The 24,134-nt window shown below is 40.2% G+C and overlaps 1 protein-coding gene across 2 annotated transcripts; it reads left to right on the top strand.

Annotated features, from left to right (window-relative positions):
- The first annotated feature begins 9,953 nt into the window (after positions 1-9,953).
- Positions 9,954-19,667, top strand: MRPL42 (mitochondrial ribosomal protein L42). Of its 2 annotated transcripts, none has more exons than XM_030446605.1 (6): positions 9,954-10,043; positions 11,535-11,683; positions 15,028-15,091; positions 16,059-16,143; positions 17,402-17,565; positions 18,715-19,667. In XM_030446605.1, exons 2-6 carry the CDS (start codon positions 11,602-11,604, stop codon positions 18,758-18,760), a joined length of 441 nt encoding a protein of 146 aa, XP_030302465.1. In that variant the 5' UTR covers positions 9,954-10,043; positions 11,535-11,601; the 3' UTR covers positions 18,761-19,667. The 2 variants fall into 2 exon arrangements, with proteins under 2 accessions (XP_030302465.1, XP_030302473.1); XM_030446613.1 differs by lacking the exon at positions 9,954-10,043 and adding an exon at positions 10,599-10,621 and having other exon boundaries at positions 18,715-18,830.
- The last annotated feature ends 4,467 nt before the right edge of the window (positions 19,668-24,134 follow it).

Genomic DNA, 24,134 nt, shown 5'->3' with positions numbered 1-24,134 from the left:
AAACCCTTCTGAGATAAAGTGCTTATCAGCTGCATGCTAAACAGTTGGGTTTGTTTTGGTTTGTTTTTTTTTTTTGTTGTTCCTAGTTTTCACAGATACTGAAGTATCTATAGTACATCTGGTGCTTTAGTAAAATAAAAATATAATTTGGACTGCTAGGGCTCTCCTTCTGAGGATGCATGGTGATTCAAACAAGAATTGTTTGATTCTTGTTGCAGCAGTCTCTGATTTATTACTTGGTTGCCTTTGGGTTTGGGTTTTATTTTTGGTTTTGTTTTGGGTTTTTTTGGGTAGATTAGATCACACACAGAAATGTGAAACCTCCACTGAATTACTCTACATCTTCCCACCTGTGGGAAAACAGTCTGCGGAGGCTTAAGGATTCCATGTGCACATCAATATGATTGTATGAAATCGTTTATTAGCAACTTGCACTCACTTTATATAGAGAAGCCTTGTTTACACCATCTTATCATGCAGGTGGCTTTGTATTCCAATTACACATACCATTCTCACGGAACCTTCTTCCCACATAATTATTTTCCTCCTCTGTTGCCAATTAAGTTATCTCTTTCCCAGTAGCTCATTCTTAGAAAGCCTCTAACTAGGCCTCAATAACCATTAACCCAATGTGGCCTAAATTGAAGTAAGTCAGGATTGCTCACAACCTGTATATTTCTGAACTGTTTCCCCAACACCCACCCTTCTGCAGGAACACTCCATGAGTTCTCTTTCTGGTCTCCATGAAAAGTGTGGTATTCAGGATGTTCTTTGTACAGGCAAATGTGTTAACCTCAGGCCTGGGCTTCTGGGGGATGGGTTAGAACCCATGTGGTCCTGAAATTGCTCTCAAGCAATCCTGGTCCAATTGGAAGAATGTTAAGGCTGCATTTAGTTCCCATTTCTAGAACTCAGATCTTCACAAATGAAGAATATTTTGCAGAGAACTTCACAAGGTGTGAAAACAGTGATGCCTTCTCAAATAGTCTGTCACTTAGGAGAGCTGTGAGGCTGGTTTCAGTGAAAAATCATCTAGTGATGACCTTGATGCAGTGATGAGCAGCATATAAATAACTACTTACCACTGAGCAGCATGCAGATGAAGTAGTAAATCTAACTGCTTTTAAGGAATGGCATTACAGCAAAATTTGTTTAGGGAGGAAAAAAGATATGAGGACAGAAGGTTAGTGAAAAGAGGACATAAACATTCATATAATCTTGAAACTTCCAAAACAACTGAAAATATTTGTAATCATGTTGCTATGATACTCAGTAATAACCAGGACCCTTCATTTTGTGTTAGCAGGTATACTGACATATGTAGAAGGAATAAAAATATTTAGGTTATTTTTAAAATTTGTTTCCTCAAGTTGCACAAATTTCACATAATACAATCAGCAGCTTAGGGGACAAGATCAGGAATTAGCCCTAAACTAAGTGATCCCTTTTCACCCTTCTGTCTGATGATAGTAATCCTTGTATGTGCTTGTCAGCTTCAAATATGAAGATACAACTGGAGAGGCGAGGTAATTCCTTGTGAGCTTCTGGAAAGTTGGAAGAGAAAAAAAAAAAAAAAAAAAAAAAAAGTTGCTGGTAATCCTGCTGGGACAAAGATTCCATGACTCCAACTCTTTATTAGATATCAAAGAATAGATATCAAATAAAGGCCACATCCTCAAGACTAAAATAATTTGAAACTGCCGTATTTTGTTACACCACTTGCAGAACAGAATTACTTCTTTTTTTTTGCTTCTGACTTCTACTGTTTTGTTTTGTTTTGTTTTGTTTTGTTTTGTTTGCATAAGTGGGAAAGAAAAAAAAAACACAAAAATACCAAACCATGTACCAAAAGATGTTTTTAGGCTCAATGCGAGAAAAATGCTCACAAATGTTGCATCCAGTGTCCACTTTCAAGTGTTGTAGACCAGGAATTTTGCTTCAGTCTGAAGATGCAGCAAGTTTATCTGTCAAGCTGTTATATTTTGATAGTTCCCATTGCTCAGCCAGTGGACTGTCACATCCTGGGTAAACTGGTTTCCATGACACCTCTCTTTCTGGCTCGTCTTCCCAAAAGGCTGTTAACATTAATTTGCTCAGCAGATGGCATGGAACAAAAATATTGTTTTCTGTTGTCATATGTACAAAGATTTAGGTTGTTTCCCTAAGTTATCCTAGCTACTACAGGGAATTTTGCAGAGATCCCTGAGTATTCTATATGGTGTTGGAAAAGCCATCCCAATTGGCTACTCCACAATACTGGCTTTAAACTTTGCTTCTACACTCCCTCTGTACCAAGAGATACCTTCCAGGAGAAGCTGTAGTAAAAATTGACCTGCTTGTCTTGCATTCCCAAATTCCCAAAGGAGGGAACTTAATCCTCTGAATCAGAGCTCAAACAAGACATTCAAGTGCTGGAGTAGCTTTGCCTCATCAAGCTATCCACACCCCACGGAGGTTCTTGCATCTTCAAGGAGCCTTCCCAACCTGATGACCTTTCAGTTACCACCTCTGTTCTTGATGATTTTCCACTCAGCCATTCTTGTCACCAGAACTGGGTTCTTAGCTGCAAACTACACTGCTTTGTGTGCTTATCCTCCTGTATGTGACATGTCTCTTGAAGCCATCCTTGGAGAAGCACCACAGGTGATCCAGCCCAGTTCTGCTTTCTGCTTCCCTGTCTAGAATAGTACTTCAGCATTCCTGCTCCAGAGCTCAAGGCTGTTGCTAAAATTTGTCTCTTCTCTGCCAGACTCTGTCTTTTGAGAAGTATGGGGTAGGGAGTCCTTATCCATACAGTTTTCCAAAGCCACAGATAGGGGTTAGAGGGGGGGCACTGTGCAGAGAAAAGAAAAGGTAGATCTGAAAAACAGGATTGCTACATGTGTAGTTTGTCAAAATCTGTAGTGTCTCAGCAATCTTTTATTTTTTTTTTAAATAAAGGTTATATAGAAAATAATTCTATTTTGTTTCAGAGTTGTAATTAATGAAGACATGCACCCTTATTTAGACTGCCTCCTTCTCTGACTTAGTCTGGTATTTTTCTATTGCTAGGTTGAAAGACTGATGATTGGCAGTCATTTGGACTGATGATTTTGTTACAATTAAATAGCTTTTTCTTCAAACTCAGTGCCTGGAGTTCTGTCTGAGTACACTAGTGATCACTAACTCTTTGATCCCTTAATAAACCCTGGAAATAAACCCTGCATCTCAGGCAGAATATGAGGATATGTGGGAATTTTAAATGCCTGCATTTTGTCAGATACATGCTGATAAACAGTTCAGGGATACCAGGCTCCGGGTGCTTGTACTGCCCTTGGGTCAGTAAAGGTTTTGCCAGATGCTGTTTTGGCACCACAGCTTTGTTCCAACATTTGTACTGCACTCGTGCACTGCTCCACCAGGGCCTGCTTTCACAGGGGTTATTTAGGGTGTAGTTTCCTGTCAAGGTTACACCACCTTGTGTTTGCATTGCTCCCCTTTGCCACACAGTGCTGCTCCCTCAGCTCACCCCGTGATCTCATGGAAGATGTGAATAGTCCCTGGGTGAGCAGAGAGCTGATGTGAGCCACAGGCAGCTCTGTAGGCCTGGCACAAGAAAGGGGACAGGAACCCACACCTGAGAGTGTGACAAGGGGAATGCATAGTCGTTGACAGCATGAAACCACATCCTTGAGGTCAAGTTATATCAGACAGCTGGGTTAATCTGTCAAAAAGAGGACTTCTTACTTTCCTTAACCATCTTACTTCTTCTATTCTCCTTTGTAGTGAAATGAGGCAACCAGGTGCCACTAATTGCCAGGGAGTGGGCATGAGCTTGTGCTAAGCCCACCTGTGCCTGATTAAGGCCAGATGTAGCAAGACGAACCTCTTTTAGGGCACGGCACTCCAAGGTCCAACCAGGTGTTCCAGCAGAGACTCAGGAATAGTGCTCTGAGCCTATAGCCCTCAGGGTTGACCAGCCTGGATCAGTGCTATTGCTCCAAGAGCAACTGACCTCTCTGCTGGCTTGCTCAGGAATGAGCTAAGCCTGTGTCTCAGGCATCACCTTTTATTGGCCCCCTAATCCTGCTCATGCGCAGTGGGGGCCCACCCTAATCAGGCACAGGTGGACTTAACACAAGCTCATGCCCACTCCCTGGCAATTAGTGGCACCTGGTTGCCTCATTTCACTAGACTCCCTCCTCACGCACAGTGTTTTCCCCCACCATTCACTGCTGGGGCTTGTCAGAATCTGCTGAGTTGATTTGGTGCATGAACTTGGCAGAAAAACAGCCATTTCATCTGCTCTTCTGCTGGCCTGGTGAATTGATTTGGCGTAGAGTGGGGTCTAGCAAGCATCAGAGACAGCAAAGGTAAGTGACAGAATTGGGAGTGAAATTGCCTCATGCAGTATCTATGAGTTATTAACCCAACTTCCTCATCCTTCTGGAGAAGCTGCAGGCAACACTGAGCTCCTGTTTCCTCTCCCTGCACTCAGCCCTATATTCCCAGTCACCCTCTTCCATAAATATGCATCTATGAGGATACAGGGTGACTTTTTTGGTCGAGTTCCCTTTCTGACCAGGTCAGTGAGGCACCAGAGCTAGCACAAGCGGAGCAGCAGGAACCAGAGTGAGATGTGGCAGCTGTAGGATTACCCCTTCCCACAGTGAGCACTGGTTCAGCTGCCTGAGTCCATCCTGTCCCACGGCACCAGTGTGACGGACAGAATGGAGAGCACCATCCTCCTCCCACAAATCCATGACCATGGCACCATCCCTGAGATTACAGCAGTTCTGAGAACAAAGTTAGGCAACCACCTTATTCACCAACAAAGTGTCCTATAATGTCACTGTAGGCAGAAGAGGTAATAAAATAATTGCAATTATGCAACCGATACTCCCAGAACGATTCAACACAGCTGCTGACCATCTTCCTGTGACAGCTTTTGCTGTCATTGTGTTACTCACTGAGTGGGTGCATCCAGGCCAGCTGACTAATCTTACTTCCTCTTCCTGCCCACCTTTGCAATCTTATAAAAGTGTTTCTGCAATTTATTTCAACTCCCCCAGATTCTGTATTTTACATAAAAGCATTTTTATGTATTTGTTAAGTGTTGTAAAAAGTCTGTTCAACAATAAAAACAGACACAGAACAAATACAGTAATATCTAGATTTTGTATTGAAAATGTTCTTCAGCAAATCCCAGAGTATTTTACAGGAGTTTTTAGGACCCATGTGTACAAATGGGGAAAGTGAGGTAGAGAAGTGCAGTGGTTTTCACTGAGCACTAATTTTAAGAGCCATGGACAATTTCTGAATGGTCTTACCTGGCAGTACTGGGTGATACTGTTCTGAGAGAAGAATTAAAATCTGCATTACATGTTCTACCAACTTAGGACACCAGAATGGAATGATACTGTGAGGCCTTTGCTGAAGCAAATAACTTGGTTTGTTGGGTTTTGGGGTTTGTTTGTTTGTTTGCTTTTAATTAAGTAGCTGCTTGAATAGAGGCATCGAATTGCTTACTTCAACTATAGTAATCAACAGGAACACAAATCATTTAAGCTGCATAGGACCACTACAGGCAGCTTTACAGTTGCAGCTTGACTCCTTACCAGTATCCAGGTGGACCAGTGATGAGAGGGGAAAGGGAATCTGCTAAAGACTGAAGGTAGCCTGTTGACAGATTGTTTACAGATTGACTTGAAACACAGAAATCCATCTGGCTACAGCATAACTTGAGAAGACTTGAGAATTAAGACCATAATGAAATTACAATGTCTCACAAGAAATCTGTATCCTAAATTTTTAGAATATCTTCACAAGGATTAACATGTTATTTCAGGAGTGAAGGCTCATCCATCTCCATTGTTGAGACACAACCTTTGCAATAAAAGAAACCCATCCATTCACAAATTCAGTTCCACTTCTAGGTTTTGACTGTATAGTGCATTTTCTGCTCCAGGCTTAAAGAAATCTGAATGCTTATTCCTGGAAGACACTGAAACATCGGTTTCTATGAAAAAAAAAATATATTATTTTCAGTTTGCTAATGAGCAGCCTGAATGATTTTTCTGAGAAACAATTCCCTAAATATGCTGCTGCAGTTATTGTGCTAGAACAGCCAAGTCCCACTGTTCTGTTTCCTGTGAGGGGTGTGAGTGTCTGCGTGTGTGCGACTGCTTACATGAAACCCACACCGATTCCAGATGCCAGCTCTGATTTACAAATTTGTCCTAAAACAGAGCCAACCAACACAGTCCTGCACTACACAACATGTGTTGCCTAACTATAGGGCAACTGCTTTATCACTTAGAATATTTCCTGGAGAAGTTTGTAACTGCTTGAGTAAGAACAGGTGGTGGGTTTTGCTTTTTCCTTCAGCAAGAGAGCAACCTAGAAACTAAACCAGGTTTCCAGAGGTCTGCAACTCATCACCATTAGCGCCTCCACAGTGTCCTCACAATTAATGGGGAAAACAGCCTCCTCTCTGCTGAGCCACTGGTGTGAGCAGCTCTCCACTTCCTACAGCCTCCTGAAGCAAGCAAGGCTGTTGGCAGTTTATTAATAACCCCATCTCCAGACGGGCTGGAGAAGTGCGGAGTCACGCTCCTGAGCTGTCTGTAAGCAATTCCCATCTCCCTACCAGAAAGTTGTAATCCATCAGAACATGCTTCTAAGAATAGACTCTCAGAACATTGTGTGTCAGGGAGGGGGTAGACCTCATATACTATCTCCTAAAAAAATCTTTTCATAGAAAACATCTAAAAATAGCCTGGAAGCTTAACAGGAAATACAGTTTAGTTTATTAAAAAAATATAAACACTCACTCCTTCAATACCCTCAATTGCAACATTTTAGAACCAAGATTTAAGTTACAAGATTTGCCATTACTTTTTAAAAGCACTCATTTCCAGGATAAAATGACTACATAAATACCCACAGGTTACATCTAATATACAACTTAATTATGCAGTGAAGGTACAAAATCAGGCAATCTGAAAAATCCAGCGAAGGCTGTTTTGTGACTCAAGATTCCATAAAGCTGTCAGGTGTTCCCAGTGAGTTCACTCAAGGTACAGAAGGTAGCTAACAATTTCTGACTGACCTTGCAAGTGATACTTCATTGCAGTGATGTGAAAGAAAAGACCAAAGGTGTGGTAGCAGTAAGCAACAGCTACCACTACCAGGGGCTGTCCTGCTCTCTGGAATCTGAATTCTAGAGAACCATGATCTAGAGAACATCTGTTACGTGGAAAATAAAATACAGTAACTAAAACCAGTACAAACTGGCATATGGTATAGCATTGCTTAGAAAACAAAACACTTCAAGATCTTTTGCTGTTCTTTACAATCTTGTTAATAAATTCGCTCCTCAGCTGTTAACAACTGAATACCACCAGCCTGTAAAATCCCTCTGCTAGAATGAATGTTGGTCACATTCATTAGTAACATCAGAAACTCAACTTTCTCAAACTTGTGTCTAAAGAGAGAGGAAGCATAGATACCTGGGAGAATGTGTTGCAATGTGGTTTTCAGAAAATAGAGATGGCGCTGAGAAGTAAAAAAAATTTGTCTTGATTAAAGTAAATAAATTGATATAGGAAACAGCAGTGTAGGAGCACCACAGAAAGCTTACCTTGCAATGATGATTAATAAACTGAGCCATATCAATGTTTAGTATTTTTTATAGAGGGGGCAACTTTCTAAGAGACAGTGAGAGCTTTTTAATTTTTTTTTTTCCTAACAGATGCTGCTCAATAGAGAGAAAAGTTAAAAAAAAGCAACAGAAAGTGTCTTACACAAGAAGCAGGTATGATTTGCAGCCATCTCCAGCTGTGAAGGGAGTTAGTATCAAGGTTTCCCCTGGACACTGATGTCTTTTTGTCTCCTGCATGGGTGAACTCCTTTTGAGAAGACATCTAAGAATCAGAAGTGTCAACCATAGTTATCATCACTGAGTTTAGGCAATCTTTTTAAAGAAGCCATGACAACTAAGTCATGAGCACCTTTAAGATAAGTCAAAGAAGCCTTAATTTACTTAATATTTCCTAGGAAATAAAACCAAGGCCTGGTGTGCTTGTGTCACAGGTTCTCACACATGACAGTGTTCAGTGCCAAGGGACTGCAGCAAGGTGCATTCGTGTGCAGACATCTCTCTGTGGCTGTCCAGGAGAAATGCAAGAATCATGGACAGCAGTCCCCTTGTTGTCACCATCTTTTCCTGGTCACACACTCCACAAGAGTCACTTTGAAGTAACTCTGTTTATTCTCACTATGCCTACAGACAAGAGATTTCTGACGCTCACTCCTTAAAATGCACTTTCACTCCTTTCTTTTCATTCCCAGACCACACTTGTTGCAGTTTATACCTATTCGTTTATTTTTGCCAGCACTGTCCTTGAGCTTAAAATCCTCCACATATTTTCCTTATGTGTAAATATAACCACTGTTTCCTTTATATTCAGCTTCAAAAGGCTGTTCCTCATCCAAGAGGTACAAGAATTCCCTTTTGGGGGATAATGGCCTGGTACACAGCAGAGAATACGCAGAACTGTGCTGCTTCTCTTTGGTGCTTGAGCCTGGATCAGACCCCTCTGTAGCTGCCTGCAGAAACATGATGGGAATGATGGAGAGAACTGATCTCCACAAATGTGGAAGAGTCTTGTAGTGGGGATGCGATCTCCCACCTTAGTTACATCTCCCCAAGCAGTATGTAAAACATTTTGGCACATCTCTGCCTCCTCTCTCTACAGCTTACTGAATCCAGTATTTCAAGAAGGCAAAGAATGGATGTCTTCTATTTTCCACTGTTACAAAAAACATTCAAAATTAAACCCTTGCAACTGCTGATGGGAACAATCAGCTCCTGACTAATGATTTCTGGCTAAATTTCTGCATGCTATCATTGTAACTACAACTCTGAAGCTACAGAACAACATTAGAGATTGCTGAAATTCATAAGGCTTTGACTGCATGAAATTGCTGTGCCACAACCAGAGCCAATAAAGATACAATGTCCTGAAGATAACTGGAAGAGGTCAGCAGCAAAGACTGTTCCAAAGAGTAAGTCTTTGAAAGAAACTGAGACACAGCTTGCTGATCTGACTTAGAGATGCCTCGTGGGTATGAGAAAGCTTAGGGTGCTGGAGGCATTTCAGTTAGTAGAGTAGCAGGTCAGATAATTGATTTTTTGCCTCTGCTTCTTGTCTTTCATCAGTGCTGTGTGAATCTACGTTGTCTTTGAAATGCTCTGTGACTTAGTCTCCGAAAGAAGCAAAGCAAATAGCCCCAGAGGGGCAGTGTGCCCTGGGCCATTCAGGCAAGTTTTCTACAGGCCTTCAATATCAGAATATTTCACATACATAAAGCCCAGGCTTTCCCTGTGAAGAGGTATTACAGGTCCTGCAGGTGAAATTCAACCTGGAAAGCAAGCAGGTTGGGCTCACAAGCGTACGAAACACCAATAATGACAGAACGGTTTGTGTTGGAAGGGAGACATCGAAGATCACCCGGTTCCCACCTCCCTGCCATGGGCACGGACACCTCCACCAGACCAGGTTGCTCCAAGCCCCACGCATCCTGGCCTTGAACACTGCCGGGGCGGGGCCATGCCTTCCAGTCACAGGATTAAAGGGGTTATTCGTCAGATAATACCCCCGGGGCCACGTCCCCACGGCAGACAGGTGCGCTGCTGCCCGGTGCGGGGGGGACTTCGCGCCCTTTTCCCACAGCGGCAGCCGACCCCGGGATGCCGCAGGGCGCATCCCCCCCGTACCCCTCTCAGGGTGTGTGTGTGTGGGGAGGCAGCTCCAGGGAGTACCGAGGCCGTCCCGCCGCCACCAGGTGCCGCGCCCCGCTCCGCAGCCGCGTTCTGCAGCGCCTGAGGACTGATTTGTCGTTGGGCCCTGTGGGCGAGGAGGAGCGGAGCGGCGGGGCAAACCCCGCACTACGTCTCCCGGCGTGCGGCGGGGCGAGCTGCCGACGGAAGCGGAATGGCGCTGGGGACGCGGGTTCCGCCGGGGGGCGGCTGGGGCGAGGCGGCGGCGGCGTCTGCTCAGGTAACTGGGGTGGCGGCAGCACCCGGAGGGAGGGAAGGGGTGGTCGTGGTCCCTCTTGGCTGCGGTTTGCCTTTCCCGACTGCGGTTTCCCTTTCCCGGGTGCAGTTGCCGGGGTCACCTGCGGCGCTGTGGGCCGGGAGAGCCCTCGCGTCGTTCGCCTGCCCGGGCCGCCAAGGGCCGCGTTGCCTCGTCTGAGGGCCGCGCTGTGCTGCCCTCCCTTGGACCCGTCTGACCGGGAAGGACATTGTGGGACGAGGTGTGCCCGGCTGATGGAGGGGAACCGAACCGCCGGCTCGGTGTCTGAGATGAGGCAGAGGGAGTTTGTGTGCTCCCAGAGGGGTTAAGGGGTTTACTTCTAGGGTTTTTTTCTTTTCCCTTGTATCCTGCAGACCCGGTTATATAATGGGCACTCTTTCGCTTGTCTCGATGAGTTAAATACTTTATTTATTAGCAATAAAAGTGCTAGGTTTCGTGTTTCTGCTTGTTGCAGACAAGGGTAAGGGATGGGGATGTCTGGATGTGAACTGCAGTGTGGTCCCCCGAGGTGATGCCGAGAATGGGCCGGTGCCCTTAGCCAGGTGGGAGAGATCCACCCTGTGCTTCTCACCCCTTTTAGTTAGCAAGTCAGGAGCAGCTTTGTAGGTGCTGTGTTAGCCTGTTCTCTAACTTCAGCAGCACTTGTACGGGTAAAAGGAAAAAAAAAAAAAAAAAAAAAAAAAGATGGATAATTATTTGTACAGATTCTGAAATACACACTTCTGATGGTGTTCTTAAGCAGTAAATACAAGTACAAGGTAGTTTTAAACTCCGTGTTTCTTTTTTACTTCATAAAATTTTTAAAAAATGAGTATCTTTTTTAACTGTCCCTGGTTCTGCTAGCTTTTTTTTTTTTTTAAAACGTGTTTTTAGTTCTTTGAAGCAATTTTTTCTTTCTGTAGACAAAGAAAACTTAGGATGTTTATACACATTTATCTCCTGTGAAATCTGGGGGAATATTTAAGGTATTCTGAAAGGTGCATTGCAGCTTTTAGGCATATTGCTTTTGAGGTGGACAAACTAACTACGTTTGGACAGTTTGCTAACTGCAGCAAGGGTTATTTCTTAGTACTTCTATTTTTATACTGCATCTTGATATTTATAATGTGGACAAGAAAAGCATGTGGGGTGAGCAGAAGGATGGATGCAAAACTTAAGTTGGTGAGTACAAACAGAAAAACTGAGAAGACCCAAGCTTGGAAACTTTAAGGTTAATGAGGTATCTTCAAAATGTACCACTCGGTAAATGAAGCCTTGTACCACATTTGACTTTTAAGGAGGTGAGTACCTGTATCTTAAATAATACGAACTTCTAAACAAGTGGCAAATACTGAGAACTATACCACATAAACTTTATTTATCACTAAGATATTCAAGAAATTAAATTGTCAGTCTTTTGTACTCTGAACATTTATGAAACTTTTTGGTTTGTTTTGTTTTGGTTTTTTTCTGCAGAAAAAAGAGATAGAGTATCTGTTTGAGTTCCATCTTGTCCAGGATTGGTTTCTTCCCTGCTGTCAGCATGGCAATGTCACTTAAAACTGCACGGTACAGCTTCTTTTGGATGCGTTCATTAGCAACCAATAAGCAGGCTCTGCTGCAGAGTAAGTAGTGATGGAATTGTAGAGGTGTCCTGTATTTGTTCTTTGAGACTCTTTCCTATACTGTTTAAAGTAATGGAAGCATAGCAGTGAGATTTTATTTGAACACGTCTGATATTTTGTGTCCTCTGTTAATAATTAAAGAGTAGCTTAATTTGGTTTTTTACTTTAAAGCTTCTGTGGTCCACATATATGCTCCTCTAATTTAGTTAATTATCTTATGATTACCACTGATTATGTTTGAAGACTTAAACTTATCTTTTCAGACTTACAAACAGTGGCAAGAATAGGCTACAGTAAAATCCCATTATATAACAAAACCAGAGATCAAGTGAAACAGGCAGTAACTTCTTAGATTTTTATCCATGTTTTAGATGTCAAGAAAAGCCCAGGGAGGTGGTGGATTCTCCATCCCTGGAGAAGACAGTGGATGAGGCACTCAGTGCCATGGTCTGGTAACCATGGTGGCAAGGGTTGGACTTGATGATCTCAGAGATCTCATTCCAACCTGGGTGATTCTATGATTCTGTGAGAAAGGTGTAGGGGAGATAGTAAAGTTAGTAGAAAAGACAAGAGCTGAGACAATATAGCAGACATATTAGTGGACAAGAAGGGGAAGGAAATCTTAGGAAGAAATACAAATTATTTGCAGTAATGTTTTATTAGAGGGCAACTTCTTAATAACCAAGAATGGACTGAGTGGAAGAACTGAAGCATGGAAGTGCTAAGAGAAATTCAAAATTTCAGAATTTTATATATAAAATATATATTTAAATATATATTGTCTGAACCTAAATTAAAAATTTAGAATTTTACATCTAAAATATTTCTGAGAGGGAAATAGCTGCACAAAACTTCCTTCTTGGTTCTAACACTCTGAATGCTCTCCCCCTCCATTATGAACAGCCAAGAAGGATCCTGCTTGTGTTAAAACTGAAGATGGCCTGCATAAAATAACGTCAGAAGAAAGCTGAAATACTGTTTGACTTGAAAACAGAAGGTTCAGACCTTGCTACAACTTAGTCCTTGGGAGTGTAATTCCATTTTAAAAGCGTAGTGGTAAAAGAAGCTTCCATGGACTCGGAAAATTTCCAGCAGTAAAAAAATCAGTATTATTGCCAGTAAAAGTCAATGACAGGCACCTCTGAGGCATCCACACCTGAGTGGTTGTGAAGGCAAGATGCCTATGCTATGGTTCCTATAGTAAGGACTGTTACTATTTAACTTCGTTAGGGTTATGGTTGTACTCCATGAAAGGTCTTTTCCAACCTAAATGATTCTGTGAGAAAAAAGGGAATAGAATCATGTGGAAACTTCATTGGAAAGGTCATTGAGTGGCCTGTGGTCCAACTTCTTGCTTAAAGCAGGCTCAGCTCTGCAGTCACACCAGCTTTCTCAAGGCTTCATGCAGCTGGGCCCTTGAAATCTCCAAGGACAGAGACTGCACAACCCTGCCTGGGCCCCAGTCCCACTGGCTGGCTCTCTTCATGAGGAAAACATTTCTCCTGCTATCAGAGTCTCTCGTTGCAATTTGCAGGTGTTGTTTCATGTCCTCCCACTATGGACTGCTGTGAAAAGACTGGCTCCCTCTCCTCAGTAACCACAATCCTCATACATGGTCATGGGGCTGCTGTGTTAGGTCTTCCCAAAACTGTCTTTGCTCCAGGCAGAGCCAGCTCTGGTCCTTCAGCCTCTCCCGACAAGGCAGGTGCTGCAGCCCTTTCTCATCTTGGTGGACCTTTGCTGAACTCATTCAGGTTTATCTTTTCATAAAGGGCCCCAAACTGGGCATAGTGTCTGGATGCGGGCGGCCCGGGGTGTCCCCTGTTCCGGAGGCACCGATGGGACTGCTGGGGAGGTGGGGAGAGGGGGGGGGGTACACACCCTCCTGTAGGATGTAGCATCGGAAATGAATGTGGGTGCCGTTGTAGAGGCATTGCCTGCTCATCCTGTGCAGGAGATGTGTTCATCATCATCATCACCTTCCAGGGGAGGTTTAGGTTGGATATTAGAAAGAATTTCTTTACGGAGAGGGTGATCAGACACTGGAATGGGCTGCCCAGGGAAGTAGTGGATTCTCCATCCCTGGAGATATTTAAAAAGAGACTGGATGTGGCACTCAGTGCCATGGTCTGGTAACTGCAGCGGTAGTGGATCAAGGGCTGGACTTGATGATCTCTGAGGTCCCTTCCAACCCAGCCAATTCTGTGATTCTGTGATGTGGCCCAACAGGTGCTGATTAGATGGAGATAATCCCTTCCCTCAGTTCGCTTATTACAGTCTGGGATACTGTCGACTGCCTCACCACTTATAATTCTTGTGATTGCTTTCCTTGGAGCAACAGAAACCTGGGGGAAGGGATGGAGCTCCCTAGTGTTACAGCAGCAAGGACATAGGGTTTTGTGTAGTGTATATAGCAGTCATCAGCAAAACTCAGTATTAATTATAAAAGCCAGGTTTGTATTAAGCATGGAATTATGGTGACCCCTGTAATTTATAATGTTACTTGCTGTCGCAGTGGGTGTTTGATGCAAACAGATGCGAGACGGAGACTTGTTTGATGCAAACAAATGTCTAACTTTATTGAATCAGAAGGCAATATTTATACACTAATCTAAGAGCTAATGCCACGTATACATATTGCTGATTGGTGGTACCTACATTTTGTTACACAAGTTTAAACTTGATTGGCTACAAATCTTAAACAATAGTTAATGAGCTAATGAATAGTTAATGAATAGTTAATGAATTTCTAGTACATTCGGGATTTTTCATGGATGTTGCAATCGTTGCCAAGCTCCCTAATCTAACTGTCTTGTTTACTTTTTAACCTTGGAGAAGCCCCAGCGTCTTGTTTACTCTTTAACCTTGAAGAAGCCCCAGCGTTTTGTCTCCTGCGGCTACAAGATATGCTTTACGCAGAGCTGTCCTTGCGCTTAGCCCAGGGCTTATGGTCGAATTGTTCCATCAACAATTGTTTGGTACTAACAGTTCGAGATTGTACTGCCTCAACTTGCCTATAAAGAATATGCTCTAATGGTGAAATCTGTAGGTATTTTGTTCATATTGTGGGTTTCTTAGGAAAACAGTATAGTTGGATAGGTAAATGTAGGCTGTAGCTACCTAAATACTGTATTTTTTGATTGTACTAGAAGTCTGTTTAGTAAAGTGAACTTCTCCTTAGACAGTATTTGGGTTTTGTAATCTAAACCTGAGTATGATTGTCATCCCTGAGAAAGACTTAGAAGGAAATGAAAATGTAAATATACTTAAATGTAAATATACTTAATTTCATCACAGTTTGGTTTGGTTTTACTTTAGTGTTCCTTATATGTGCTTTTTTGCAGATGGAGTTGTATATCATGCTTGCCGTAAATCCACATACTCAGTTCTCCCTGAAGACTACAACTGGTACTTAAACATGCTTTGTTGTGTGGCCTTTTTATTTATCCTGTATTCCAGGGCTATGTTCTCTGTCATGAAGTTGTCACATAATGGTATCAAATACATCTTCTGCTAGTTTTGGATACACATAATAATAATAATTTTAATTAAATTTCTGTTTCCATTCATAATGATTGTGAAGTTAATATTTTTTTTTAAAAGCATTATCAAAAATCATGCAGGACTCATTCTAAGTGTAGTGGTGACCCCAGTATCCCTGCAGTCTTGTTTGTAGAAGAGCAGAAGTAGCTAAGAGCAGTAATTTTGTAACAATGCCTGTTGTCAAGACACAGTCCAGGTATTTTTGTGCTGCTGCATGGGAAACTTGAGCAGAAACCAGAAAAGATGATACAAATACAGTGAGAAATGCAGCATCCGTGTCATACAAGGTTTTAGGAAAAAAATGTGTCATGGAAGTTAATAAGGAAGGTTAGAAGAGAGTCATACTCCCTCCAGGAATCTCTCAGTAGGACTTTTTGTTTGTTATGCTAATTTTTTACCAAATAGAACCCCAAAGGGAGCTATGTTTTTCCCTTTTTTAGGTGCCATATGTTTTCTAAAGGCATCGTGTCCTAAAAATAACTGATGATTACCTCATTTGTTGCTATAGTTTTATATGTAATTACTCTAAGTGGTTTGCTTTGTTTTCCTCAACCCATATTTCCAGCTATCTTTACTACTTTATTTTAGCTCCTTTTCCTTTTGATCCAAAAAAGTAAAATGAAGATTTCTGTTGAGGGGAAAAAAAAATAAAAAAGTCAGATCAAGTATTTGTGACCCTTATTTTATAAGGCTTTATTTTACAGAATATTCTTAAGAATTCATAAATGCAGGGTGAAAACTGATTTTCTTTGGGACTTGGGCTCTTTAATTGCTCAGCATTTCTGGAAATTTTAAAGGATATATATGAGTGTGTACATTTTTATCTTTATAGCAAAGTGGAACTTGCACTGACATCAGATTTGAAGACAATTGTCTGCTACCACCCTACGCTTGAGATTCCATATGAACATACAAAAGTATGTCTGAATGTACACATTTTTTATGTCTTAGCCATGAAAAGGTATAAGGATTTCATAATTTTGAGTCATTAAGGCATTTTTAAAAAAATGTAAATTTTTATTTTATTATGTGATCAGCATGTCTGTGCAATAAGTGAATGATGACTATAGCTGCTGCCATGAGGACCTTATTCGTAGCTGAACTGTGGAAAAGTTGCAGATTAAGAACTGTTCAGTGTATATTATATAGAATTAAATGAGGCACTCAAATACCTGTGCACTACAGGGAAAACTAGGATCTGCCCATGAGTGTACCCCTCAGAGAGGACATTTGGAATGCAGGGTATAGTTCACACCTCCTACTGTGTACAGTACAGCAACCTGGGCAAGAGGATAGAAAGAAGCACCACTTCTTTCATCAACTCAAACACTTCAAATTCTATCCAGCACTCTGGATTCATAAACTCCACAAAAAACTTAAATACTGGATTTTTATCTTATCAGTAAAGCTTTCAGTGTGTGCTTTACACTGACAAAAGTAAGTCTAGATAAGCTTTTTTAGTGTGCACTTTGTTTCAATTTCCAGTTCTCATGTGCTAGCAAAATACTGCAAACAGTAGCTGTGCTGCTGAAGGACTCAGTGTGAAAATTCTCCACTGAAAACTTAAAATATTTTAGCCTCTTTGCCTGCGAGTTTCAGATCAGTATCCTTATCTCAGGAAAAATAGGTGTAAAAGGCTAAAACACGGAAAAATATTTGTACTGGTGCTAGTAGTTAGGTTTAAGGTTGAGAACAAACAACTTCATCTTAGCAGATACACCAGCAGTTAGGAAGTGATGTTCTTCTCCAAGGTACAAATAATCTAAAATGGTTTTTAGTGATGCTGATGATGATCACAATGAATAAATTTCTAAATAGGTATAAATAAATAAATACATTTCTACATTTGTATTGACAGAACTGAAGCTTGTGATTCAGCTTGTGAGTTACTGTAAGGATGAGATCAGCAGTAATGATGACAGTAGTCCTGATGTTAGGGTGGGGTGATCAGCTTTAGGACCTGGGGTAACAAGATGTTTCTAGACATCTGCTCCACAGTGGTGTGGTTGTACTGGGGGGGACATACAGTAACCAGCCTTCACAATTACAAGTATTCTTCTGTATTGCTTTGGGTTCAGCTGTTAGTAAATTGTTATGCTCTCTATGTAGCTTGGCTCTTTGTTTTTCTCAATGAAAGGAAGAAAACGAAATATCTATATGCTACTCTTTCTATAGCCCATCCCACGGCCAGATCCAGTGAATAATAAAGAAGAAACCCTTGATCAAGTTCTGAAATCCAGATTAAATGAAAAAGAGCTAAAGAATGACAGAGGTCCTACAATTGAAGAGCTCAGCAAAATGTTTTACACAACAAAACATCGCTGGTATCCTGTGGGACAGTAAGTATTTTCTTGTCAGTGTTCGTACCTTTGTGGGTACAAACCTTTCCCCTTTGTAGAAGGGAATACAGGAATAATTTAATTCCTAGATTCAACCCAGGATAACACATGTGAGCAGCAATGGGCCACTACATAAAACCTTAAATGCAGTGTTGTGTAAATGTAAGGCTGTTTTGTAAGGTTTTTTTGAACACTGACTCATTGGTAGCCTTTGCAACTTTAATTTTTTTGTAAAATGTCACAGAGTAGGAACTTTTCACACCATCTAGTGATCTACTGGTTTAGGTGATTTATTAAAGCTGCATACAAGAGCAGTCAGTCTAAAAAAGTCCAATATGTAAAATACCCTCAATGAACATAACGAAATATAGCTTGGAATTATGCATTGTCTATTCCTTCAAAACTTTCCAGAAAAAAACTTACTGGGATAATTTTCAGACTTAAGAATAGTAGAGGGTTTTCATTTCATGTGAAAAAGTGCACCTTGGTGTTCCTTCTTTGCAGAAAGCTAGGAGGATGAGAGGTGAAAATATGTATGACTGAGCTTAAAGAGAAACTATATACCTTCGGGTATATCACTGGAAACAAATGGCATTGTAGTTTGTGTTCCTCCCTTCCAGTCCCTGTTACTGTACCTTTTGGTAGCTGCTAATTTTATAGCAGCTTTATAGATTTTTTTTTCAAACAGGATATTAATTATCTCAGGGCAATTAAGAGAAAACTAGAGATCATTTCTGTTTTTTTAATTTGTCTGCGAAATATTATGCTATTTAACCTACAGTCTGGCATAACTCCTGCAAACATCAGATCTCTTTGTTCTGTAGCAACCATTTTAGCCAAAGGAAAAACTGACCATGTATTAAAATTAACTTCATACAAAGGACTAAGAATAAACAGCAGCCTTTGCACCTATTCAGCTGTAGAACTGATGGGATTATTGTGTGCTTGAAGCAGATGCAGCAGTAGAAATGAGCAGCGTTGTGTAACTGATGAGTGGTGATTGGTTGTACTGGGGGATCTTGTGTTTCACACTCCTTCTGTGACCTCTGGGCCACATCCTGGGGAGGAGGTGAGGTGTGGGGGTGTGAGAATGGCAGAAGAATCAGACTGTCCAAGGCTTGCATTCACTGAAGCCTTTTTCTCTCCTAGGTATCACAGAAGACGAAGGAATCCTAATCCTCCTAAAGACAGATAATTAAGATACTTCTTATTCATCAACACTTTTGGTATCAATCTGTACTGGAAATAAAAATTACACAAAGTGAGATGTCTGGAAATTCTATGAGTGCTGTAACTAGAACATGCTTAACTTTATTTGGCTGTTCCTTTCTTCAGCTAGTTGACAGAAAAAAAGCAGAACTTCACTATTGAAACAAGGATCCAATGAAGGCTATTTTATGTGCACAGTCAGTGGATGTGCTTGTCTTAGAACTAGATTTAACAGGTGATGGAGGGCTCCAATTAAACTAGGTCAGAGGCTTGTCATTGGTAAAGGGAAAATTTCTACTCAAAACCAGTAGTATATCAAAATGACAAGTTGAGAACTGGACACAATAGGCTTTGGCGGTTTTGGGGGGATTATTATTTTTTTTAAGAAATCTAGTTATTGAAATGCAGATGAGCTTGAATATTGAGGTATAATGACATGGTATTGACAAAAAAATTTGTAAAATGGATTGATTAAAAGGATGAAATAGTTTTGCTGCTTCTGTTATGCTTGCAAGATACCAATTCCACATTTAATCCTACATCACCCAAATGATCTTATTTGAGGCTATTTTGATGCACTGAAAACTGTCCAACTTAGTTACATTTTAGCTTTCACAGCATAGTAACTTGCCCTTTGAAATCAGCCAGCATTCCCCAATAAGAGAAAACTTGTGTGCATTTTTTTTTTTTTGAACCCCACCCCAACTCCTGTTCAATGAGGGTGCTGTGTTCATATATGAACTGCAGTAGCTCAGGGGAGAAAAAGTTCTTTGCCTGGGCAAAGTAATTGGTGAAGACTCGCAGCTCTTTCTGGATTACCTAGGGGAAAGTATTTGCCCTTTGTTATACAAAATGCTTTAAAATAAAGAAACACTGCTTGATTCTGCTTCATAGTTCTAGAATTTTGTAGTGCTTAAATGTTTCTGCTATTATAATATTCAATGTTACCTACCTTTTTTTTTTTTTTTTTTAGTTCAGGAGGAGATTCTTTCTTCCCCTCTATAGTTTGAGGCATCACCCTTGTGGTAGAAAGGGCTAGCTCAGGACATTGTGCCTCTGCAGGAATTCCAGTGACTTCTTTAAGTCTTAGCAGAACCTAATCAGAAAATAGTTACCCCGTTTACGTCATACATTTTTATTGTACTTCTTTTGCAAAGCAACTTGGGTAAGCTAGGAAGGTTCTTGTTTCTTCCACTAGTCTAATGTAACTTTGGCAGCGTGTGTTACGTACAAATTTTGCTAGGAGCACCACATAAAGTCTCTAATCCTGATTGCTGTTAGTATAGAGAGCACTTACTTTTCTGAAGTCATTACCAAAAAACATTTTTCCTTGAATTTCTTTTAATTTGGAAAAAACACCAGTGTTGGATGTGTGTAAAAAGGCTGCCTTTAAATACTTAAGGAAAATTTTACTTAAAGCTAGTTTAAGTATTCATCTTGAGATTATTTTTAAAAATACATTTTGAAATCCACATGCCAGCTACCTGATAGTGGTTTATTAGGGCAGAGCAGGAAACAGTTTTCTTTATTCTCTGTTATGTTTGTAAAATAATCTGAGTCTATGTTTGAACCTACATCACCCAGATGATTTTTGGCTTTGAATTATATGATGTGTTGCTGGTGTGATAACAAACATGCTATCATGAAGGAATGTCTGTTGTGTCTATGAAGATTGTTGCTAATTCTGTTAGCTTAGTCACAAGAAGTTGGTTTGGTTTTTTCTGCCTAGACTTTAAAATAGTTTCTAGTAATTTGTAGTATGTCAATTTTTAGTATTTTCATCAATTCATGGTGCCTGGTACTGACACTCAGCTGTAAGTGAGAAGCTTGCATCTCATGCATAGTGTTTTATGTTCCACTGCACAAAATGAAGCCCCTTTTGGTTTTGGAAAGCTGAGACCTAATTTGTCTCCATTTGACTTAATTCCTGTGTAAGAAAATATATCCTTGGATTAATCTAAACTTCCAATTATTTTTTCCCCCTTCCTCTCTCCAATGATTTTTCTTACTGGTGCCTAATAGTATTAAGGCATTGTGCTTTACAGAAACCTTCTGTTATTCCATTTGTCTGTTCTTGCCTCTCAGATTCTGTTTATGATCAAACATCCACAAGCACTGTAGAAATGTTGAATTTCTCAATGTTTTCCAAACATTGTCTGAATGCTTTTCTGGCATTTGGAAAGCTAAAAATCTATGAAGTGCTAGACTGCTATCTTTAAAGTATTTCCTCTTCTAGTGATTACTGGAAACTAAGTTTAAAACACATGTTAACTACTTGTACCCTCTGCCATTTTGTTACTATAAATCGTTATTTTAAAATCTTTCCCTGGTTTACACTGCCACATTCAATCTTTCTATGTTCCTTTCTGAATCTTTCTCTATTCCTTGCTCTTCTCCCTATTGAACGATGACAAAAAGCAGTCTATCTGTTTCTCTACACTTGAAAATCTGGAATTAGAAATCCACCCATTTCATTATTGTCCCACTTCTACACCTAAGAATAATCCGTTTGAAAGTTAGTTTGGGATTCCTGTTACCTGTTGCTCTTGTTCTTTGTATATTGAAAACTTCATTGCATAGGATTCACTCAGAGTTTGCTCTGGTGTCTTCATATCCAGTTTTAGGCATTTAGCCATTTGCTTTGTATCTTGTAGTTATTTTTCAAGCACACATATTAGACCTTACTATGCTAATTGCTATGGATAGTATACAGTTGGGAGTTGGGTGGATCTGATTTTTTAAATTTTTTTTTTAAATGTCTTGGTAAAAAATGTTCTTAGGCTTTTGCTTGCTAGGCTGTCATTAGGAAGCTTTGTTTCAAAAAGATTGCCCTCAAATCTGACTATTTAAATTGCATCTCAATTTATTTTGATGTCCTAGTGAAAAGAAGGTTCTTTCATTTCCTCTCGAGACCTTAATTAAAAAAAAGGAAGCATGCTTTTAAAATGTTCTGCAGATTCTTGGTGATACCACCAGGAGGCAGTCTTGCACAATAGCTCAACTGATTTTATCTGAACCACAGAGGATTTAGCTGGACCATCAGATTTCACACTGAGAGAGATGCATTAGCTGCTCTTGAATTAACTTTTTAAGCTCTTAAGAAAAAGGAACTTCCTCACAGGTCTGAAAGTGGTTGTATTCAAAGGGTCAAAGATTATTTTGTGGGACTTGCCTATTTGCTTTTACTCATCTGGCTTTTGTAACATGTAGCAGGGATGTCATCCTCTCATTTTCAAAAACTGAGCGAGCAGTAGTGGGCCCTAGTTGCAAAACACACTCATGCAACAACCTTCATGTCTTTGTGCTTCAGTTCCTCATAACTATAATGGAGTGAGTAGTTATCCATCCATCCATCCATCCATAGTTTTGCCATACCAGAATAAATCATTCTTGCAGCTCTGCTGCAAGCCACCACTACATTTCTCTTACTCCAGTCTTTAGGAATATCAGCTTCTGCTCTTCTGTAATTTCTCATATGCTCATTACATCCTCAAAACAAGTACGAAGTTACATAATTAAGAGATGAGGTAGAAGTAGACTGCCTTCCTTCCCTGTAACAGAGGATTTATATTTGTTTAATGCTACAATATAACAAAATTGACTTAAAGCCCACCATTCACTAGGATTAACATCTGCCAAATTGCATGATTCATCTCCAAGATTGAGACAGCTACTAATTAGACATCTAAGCCAGAGTTAATCTCTGCAAACTCCCTTTATAGTCAACTGACACACACACAAAAAAATACCTACACAAGGCAGTTATTATTATTTTTAGATTTTTATTGGCTAGAATGTGTTACACATATTGTTCTCTGGAAGTGCTTTTTCCTTATCTATAAAGGGAGGATGAAGCTTAGCTGAGATTTACATGCCTATGTCATAGCAAAAGAAAGTAGTCATGCCTTTTTTTTTTTATAATTTAAGAGAGCATATATAAATATATATAAAAGAAAAATGCTACATTTAAAATTAAAACGTTTTTGCATTTCTGCTAGACTTCAATAGCATGTAGCCAGTATATGAGAACTCTTGTTTTCTGTATAGAGTAACTCACACACATTTAATATGTAATTTTGAATGGTGTGTAGGATTTGAATCTTGTCTCTTTATATATATTCAACTCTCCAATGTTAAAAGGTAATACTTTTGTTTCATCCAGTGTGTACTCACAGGAGAAATATTTATCTTCATAGCACCTCTTCTAATGAGCTCATGATCCCAACTGTTACCTCTAGAAAAATGAACACAAAAATTGTAACTACTGGGTAATTTGCACAGAATTCTCTGAAAGTTGAAACACAACACAGAGCATTAGTTCTACTGTATATATGTAGAGCTGTTAAGACACTGCACATCACAAGGTGGGAGCTATATGGAAGCTGCATGAACCAAAGAGCATGTTTGGTCAGCAGTCTTGCATTGAGTGATTTCTAGAAAAGTAAAAGTTTATGGCCTGGAGTACCATCTTAGTAAGTGTCATGCTACAGGTGAGAAATGATAGGCAATGCATCACAGGAGGCTGTAATGGCCAGCAGAGCCAAGAAAATTTGCGAAGTGGTTTTTCTGAAGAACCAATTACATAACAACTAGAGAAAACAGTTGTGCTTATATTCAGTTTTTCTGCTTGTTGAGATGAAATACAGTTGGGTCAGAGGCAGTTAGCATTTTAAATAAGGCCAGTTTTGATGGCTACCAAAGTTTACAATTCCTCAGCAGAGGAATCTCCCTACCAGCAAAATACCAGATACCATGGCAAAAGAATTCTCTAAGAGCTGTTTTTTAGCATCTCTTCTGCCAAGACTAATAATTTTAACCACGTACGTGTCACAGAAAATTAAAATGGGCAGTGAAAACTGACACTTAAAGGAGGCTACTGCATTAAGCCATTAACATGTAGGATAAAAATTAACTGAACTAAACGATGAAACTTTTAAAGCATGACCCCACTATACAAACATGTATTACAAGTATTTTTGACTCAAGCTAACAAACCAGAACTTTATAGTTCCATGTAAAGATTAATGTTTCTTAAATACTGATAGTTTTCTTCATTATTCAAATTTATGTTGGTTTTGTTTAAACACAATAATAATAAGCCAAGTAGCATTTTTCTTAAGTCAAGTTACACTGGATCAGAGCTGTGTTGGAGCAGAATCTTCACCTTCAGGAACACTGAGGACTCAATTGAACGGTAAACTAATGCCAGGAAAAAATTTTCCTTGACCCCTAATTAGCTCACAATTGGCCACTATACAGTAGCATAAGACTTCACATCCCTTTTCATATTTTTTTGTTCTTTTTAAACCTGAGTGGTTCACCTGTTATTTTCCAAGAATACCTCCTATCTTTACAAAACT

This window comes from Calypte anna, chromosome 1 (genome assembly GCF_003957555.1).
Source record: "Calypte anna isolate BGI_N300 chromosome 1, bCalAnn1_v1.p, whole genome shotgun sequence".
NCBI lineage: Eukaryota > Metazoa > Chordata > Aves > Apodiformes > Trochilidae > Calypte > Calypte anna.
The sequence above is the reverse complement of the archived record's forward strand: the minus strand, read 5'-3'. Positions and strand labels throughout refer to the sequence as shown.

Excerpts from the sequence above, each read along its gene's own strand:
- MRPL42 (XM_030446605.1), top strand. The coding sequence starts at position 11,602 with ATGGCAATGTCACTTAAAACTGCACGGTACAGCTTCTTTTGGATGCGT. Across the intron at positions 11,684-15,027 it reads TAAGCAGGCTCTGCTGCAGA|ATGGAGTTGTATATCATGCT; the intron begins GTAAGTAGTGAT and ends GCTTTTTTGCAG. Across the intron at positions 15,092-16,058 it reads CTCCCTGAAGACTACAACTG|CAAAGTGGAACTTGCACTGA; the intron begins GTACTTAAACAT and ends TTATCTTTATAG.